This window comes from Cajanus cajan, chromosome 2 (genome assembly GCF_000230855.2).
Source record: "Cajanus cajan strain Asha chromosome 2, NIPB_CcT2T_4, whole genome shotgun sequence".
Classification (NCBI taxonomy): domain Eukaryota; kingdom Viridiplantae; phylum Streptophyta; class Magnoliopsida; order Fabales; family Fabaceae; genus Cajanus; species Cajanus cajan.
In genome coordinates, this window is record NC_138518.1 from 3,770,346 (window position 1) to 3,776,382 (window position 6,037).

At 27.6% G+C, this 6,037-nt stretch overlaps 1 protein-coding gene across 1 annotated transcript; it reads right to left on the reverse strand.

The window, feature by feature from the left end:
* Positions 1-849: 849 nt before the first annotated feature.
* On the reverse strand, positions 850-4,696 carry LOC109793440 (paired amphipathic helix Sin3-like protein). Its single transcript, XM_020352911.3, has 3 exons — positions 3,825-4,696; positions 3,179-3,334; positions 850-3,071 (listed from the first exon to the last, which is right to left on the reverse strand). Exons 1-3 carry the CDS (start codon positions 3,833-3,835, stop codon positions 2,936-2,938), a joined length of 303 nt encoding a protein of 100 aa, XP_020208500.1. The 5' UTR covers positions 3,836-4,696; the 3' UTR covers positions 850-2,935.
* Between the last annotated feature and the right edge of the window lie 1,341 nt (positions 4,697-6,037).

Consider the following 6,037-nt stretch of genomic DNA (forward strand, 5'->3'; position numbering starts at 1 on the left):
TCAGCTAAATAATTTATGATATTTTAATTCTTTTCAATACATATGCATGCTTCTGTTTAAGATGTTTTTTTTTGACAAGTATTCTCTTAAGTTTTAGGTTGTTGACTTGGTGTGAGAAGTCCATTTAAAACATTTTCACTTCCCTTGTTAGATACTTCTATTTACTGGATATTGGCACTATTTAAAAAGTCCTCACTCCGTTTTTGACCCATCAAAATAAGTTGTATATCTAAATAGAAGATTTGATTAAAAAAATATTCGACTTTGTCTACTAGTTAGTTGGTTAACTAGCAATTTTTTTTAAAAAAATATTTTATTTGAATTAATTTTATTTCTAATAAGTATGAAATGATAAATCTCTATTAAAAATTAAATATATTAACTTAAGCTATGTACACTAATTTATTTAAGAAAAAATAACAAAATTGAAAAAAAAACTAAATATTGCTTACTACATGTTTTAGTAAATGTATTAAAAAATCTCACATTGTCTACAATAAATTTATGCTTCTCCTCCTTCTCATATATAAAAAGGAGACCCAAATCTTAAAAATCACAAAAACTCTACCAAGCAGATATTTAAATCCAAATAAATTTAAATAAGTCTAGTAGAAAACATTAGACCTATAGTAATATTGTCTACAATATGTTTTAGTGAACATAATTTTTTTAATGGCCTACTATAAACATGCATAATGCCTATATTAATATATATAAATAAAGTAATATCCAAATAAATACAATTTTTAACATTCACCCACCATGATAATATTGATTGGGTTTTATTTATGTTGAAAACAACTCTTGTGTTGAATAATTGTGGTTACAAGACAACTTGAATATGACTAAAACATGACTGATACCACCAATAAAATCACAAACCAAAATTCATGATAAAGATAAACAATTTAAAGTTTTATTTATCAATGAACACATAACTAACAATCTCATTAGCATGATCATAACATAAGTTTGAAATACATGTATACATCATAACATAATTCATGTGATCTTTTCATGCTATTGTGTATGGATCCTACATTATGTCTCCCTAATAAAACACAACTAATCTCATCAAGGAGATTATATGTATCTCCTCCTAATATAGAGTGTTGTGATGACTATGATCTAATAAGCCCTCCTAGGCTACTCGACATTTGAATAAATGTTGATAGTTGACAATTGAGTTTATTGACACTACATGCATGTAGTTTAAGAGAGTCTTGTCCATTGCATTGTTATAACATAATCATTCTATATATCTTGGGTGATTGTAAACTATGAATGTGATAAATACCAAAATGTATGGCATACTTATTGTTGTATCTTGACATTAGTTATGAATGTATATAAGTTATTTTGTTGTGTGTGACTACCTAGCCATAAATTGCAAACCTTTTTATTGTAGTACTCTAATTGCACTCTCAGTTGATTGATAAACAACTTGTTTTTGAACAATTGGAACTTGCACAATAAGATGCTCTCTACTAGAACTTGCTCATCATTAATAGAGATTTCAAAATCAACCATATCATTTTCTAAAAATTTGGCAGTGATTGCCTTAATAAATTTTACTCCATAAGCGGGACAGTTGAATTTGTAACCTTTAACATTGATGAAATAATCAATAAAATAACATCTAATGGTTTTAGAACTTAATTTTGATGCCATGGGGTCATAAATTTTAACTTCAGTAACACAACCCCATACACAAAAAATGGTTATGGTTAAGTTTCCACACTTTAAAAAGCTCAAATGATGCTTTGGGCACCAATTTAGAAGGTACTTTTTTAGGATATACATGGTTGTTTTAAGTGTTTTTGCTCCAAAGAGAATTAGGTAACATAATTTGACTCACCATAGACCTTAACTTATCCATTAAAGTGAGGTTTCTCCTCTCAGCCACCCCATTTTAATTATTCAGGAGTTCTTGGTATTGTAAATTGTGAAAATGTTTCACATTCCTCAAGATATTTAGCAAAATGTCCCTTTAATTGGGACAGTCTCACCATGCCTATCATAAAACTCACTATCTTGATTTGACCTTACAATTTTTATTCTTTTATCGCATTGATTTTCTAACTTAGTCTTAAAAGTTTACTTTTTTTTCGATGACAAAGATTATTCATTTATTTGGTAGACATAACTAAAACAAGGAAAATTCATCAATAAAAGTTATAAAATAATTGTTCCTACATAATGTTGGTTTTAAATGCCCACAAATGACTATGAAAATTATATCTAAAAGATCTTTATTATGTGTAAAATCTTTACTATTTATCTCGGTTAATTCTCCTCTTATGCAATCTACCCATTCTTCAAGATCTGTAGAATCTAGAAGAGGTAAGATCTCATCTTTTGATTAGGATTTAAGGTTTTCTTTAATTAAGAAAAATAATTTTCTTTAATTAAGGATTTTTCGGTTCCAACCATTTTAACATGCAAAAAATTAAAAATATTTGAATCAAGATTCAAATAGTATAAACCCTCACATTTGATCATTTTTCCAACAAAATTGAAAGATAAAAAATAAACTCCTTTATTAATGTTAAAAGCAAATCCACAATCTTCAAGTTTACACAAAGAAAGTGAAGGAAATGTGAAGTTTTGTTTAAGGAAATCAGTAGCTAAGATTCACATAGGTTCATTGCATATTGATATGTTACACAATGAGTTGAAAATTCATTTTAACATGAACCTTTGAATGTAGTACGTCAAAAAAGAAACCCAACAACTTTCAATCCATTTATGAAAACAACATAAAACCATACAAAAAATTGTTGGATAACTATACAAACTTTTTATTATTTTTTTTGCCCCTTTTAACTCTAGGTCATGGGCCATCACCCTTCTAGATAGCCTTTTTAATGATAACTTTCTATCTTCTACAACCTTTTCAAGAACATCATCACAAGGTGGAGATGTAATAAATTCCCTAAGCCAAAAATTGTCTATCTTGATCAACTGTTATCTCATAACCCTTTGGTAGGAAAGTGTTAAATCCCAAAATCAAATTGTTATGCCCTTTGAATAACCCCTTCACCCTTTCTATAACACCATTAGTGTCAATCCTGAAAAAAAAAAATGTATTAAGACAAATTGATTCTTTATGTACAAGTTTGACACTCACTTCTCAAAATCACCACTTAATGTAAAAAGAGAGAAAGTAAAACTCTACCTTCGAGCCTTGAAATCTTTCATGATGCCAAGGAACATTTCATACTTTTCTTCTTGGTCTTGAAAGATGTCTTTGACTTCCTTCAAATATAATAAAGCATCTTTGATAGTCAATTTCTTGGAAATAGTTGTTCTGCCACCAGCACCAATTCCATTGCTTCATATACAAAATACAAACACACATTTGAATACCTTGAATATTAATAATCATAACATGTTAGCTAATCTCTAAATAATATCAAATGTTCCTCTAGTTCAATTAATCAATGGCCAAACTTCCTAAAATTTAAAATATCCTTATTCCTCATGTGGAAACAATAAAGCCCACACATATCATGAAGTGCTTCCATCTATCAATATATTCTAAGAGAATCAATGAAGTAATTTACATCACTACTCATATTACTTGGTTGGTATGATTCACACATACAACTTAAACAAATCAAATTATTTTCGACATAGCCTAGCTACCATATCCATTTCTTTTAACCCATAATCCCACAAAATAACCCATTTCAAAGTCAATATTGGTTAAATTGAACATAACTATACAAAAATCAACACCGCGTGTGAAAACACACACTTATCATTAGACCCATGTTCCATTTAAACAATACAAAGTAGCCAAAACTAGCAGTTTCACATACCTATGTTCCATTCAAACAATACAGAGAAGGGAAAACTAGCAATTTGACGAAAAAAAGAAACTTGGAAAATAAGATTAAAATTTTATGTGAAGATCAAGCGAATGAGAAAAAAATAAAATGTGTGTACTTTATATATATTGCTAGAAATGTGAATGAGTCTAGAATCACTTGATCCATGAACTTGAATTACTACTATATATCAATCCTGGCCCATAGTTTGTTCTTTCCTAAATGGTAAGTGATATACTTTTTTTCTAATTAAGATTATTCAATATACATTAGCTTATTTGGCGTAAATAGTAGTCATTAAGCATTGTTCTTTAGATTCATAGATGAATCTGTAACTAATTAATTCATTGCAAGTTTAATGAGATTTATTTAATTTTAAATGATTCTATAAGATTAGAAAATATAAGTTAATATATACCAAAAATAAAAATAAAAATTAGTTTTGGTGTGATAAAGCATTAAACTATTTCTATAAAAAGTACAATTTTTTTGGGTTTATACCACATGTATTCTTTCCTAGAGGCAATTTTACTATATGTGACAAGGTTCTCTCTCTAAATATTTGATATAGTTAGAGCTTGAGAAACTGGTTAAGTCATGCTAGTTGTTTCACACGCTTGGTGGTATGGAAAATAAAAAAAAAAGTTAATATATTCCAAAAATATATAAATTAATTTTGGTAAGATAAAACTTGTTCCTATGAAAAAAATATAAGATTTACTAATAATATTATACATTTTTAGCTAAAAAATAAATTTTATATTTAGGATATGCACTCATATATCATGAATAAAGTTGATCAAAATATATTTTATAATATTTATAGATTGGGTTAAAGTTGAATTTTTAGCTTGATTTGTGAATCATTTGAATAATTTGACCTAATTTTGAAATGTATGTGTACAGGATCTTAAAATGATAAACTTACAAGAAAAACACAAAAAGGTGAAAAGTGTGCCCATTGAAGAAGCACAATTGTGCTGAACTAAGCATGACTGTTAAAAGAGCAAAGCAACATGATTGTTTAGAACTAAGGACAAATGTGCTCAAAATCATAGTTACATATTTAAGAGAAAAGCACGACCGTGTTTAGATGAACTCAAACTTGCAATACCCCAATTTTTAGAAGATAAAATTAAATACATAATTTAATTAGTTAAAAGTTTTAGAAAATTAATGAAGTGATTATTTGAGTTTTTACTTAAAAACTATTATATGGTGAAAATATTTTATAGACGGAGTTAGTTTTTGATAATTGCCAAATATGCATACAATTTTTTATTCAATTTAAGCAATTATTAATATATCTTATGCTTCTAAATCTTGTTTTTGGTCACAAAACACTTAGGCAAAAATTAGTTTTATTTTAAGATTGAATTGTTTAAATATTAGATATTTTAATATTTTTCTTTGTTGAGATATAACACAAGGAAAAACTAATTTGGAAGTTATAAGTCTCAAAGGAAAATCATCGCTTAAAAGACCAACTGAACACCCTCTAATAAGTAAGCATATCTAACCTAAAAGTCCATTAGATAATATTATAAAATAGGGTCTCTAAAAGGTCTCTATATGACTACTTTCTATGAGCATAATTTTAGAGAGATAAGAGAAAGATCATGTTAGGTCGTTCTTGTCATCACGGATCGCTCAAAGTTCCCTCTTCTATTGTGTAATTCTTAGTCATGAGTGATTAAGTTGTACCTGTGTAATCTTCCCTGTTCTCATTCAATACATTATTTTTATTCAGTTAATCATTTTTATACTTTATACTTAATGCTTGCATGATTTTATAATTTTAACTAAAGTTGGGAAACCCTTTTAAAATTACGATCTAGGTAAAATACTGATAATACTTATTCCTAGGAATAAGGATAAGCCTTATTAGTCAATTTTTAGGCCCCTAACCTTAACGTAGGTTGCTTTTTAATTCTTGTAATTTCAATTATTTTCCCATTTTGTAGACATGTTAACAATGTGATTCCTACTTGAAAGAGTTTGGTTTTATTTATAAGACATGATGTTATTTAGTTATATTTTATTTATATGTTATGATATGTAGGGTAGAAAGTGTCATAACTATAATTAAATTAAGCAAATATAACTCAACACTACGAGCAAAATGATTTTAATGAGGGTTATTATTATTATTTTTTTACTTTATCGAGGGTTAAACCTTGTAAAATGCATTACCTACGATCACT

What these genes read in the sequence shown, in the direction of transcription:
- LOC109793440 (XM_020352911.3), bottom strand. An exon ending in AAAGATTTCAAGGCTCGAAG is followed by an intron (nt 3,072 to 3,178) that starts GTAGAGTTTTAC and finishes TTTTTTTTTCAG; the next exon opens with GATTGACACTAATGGTGTTA.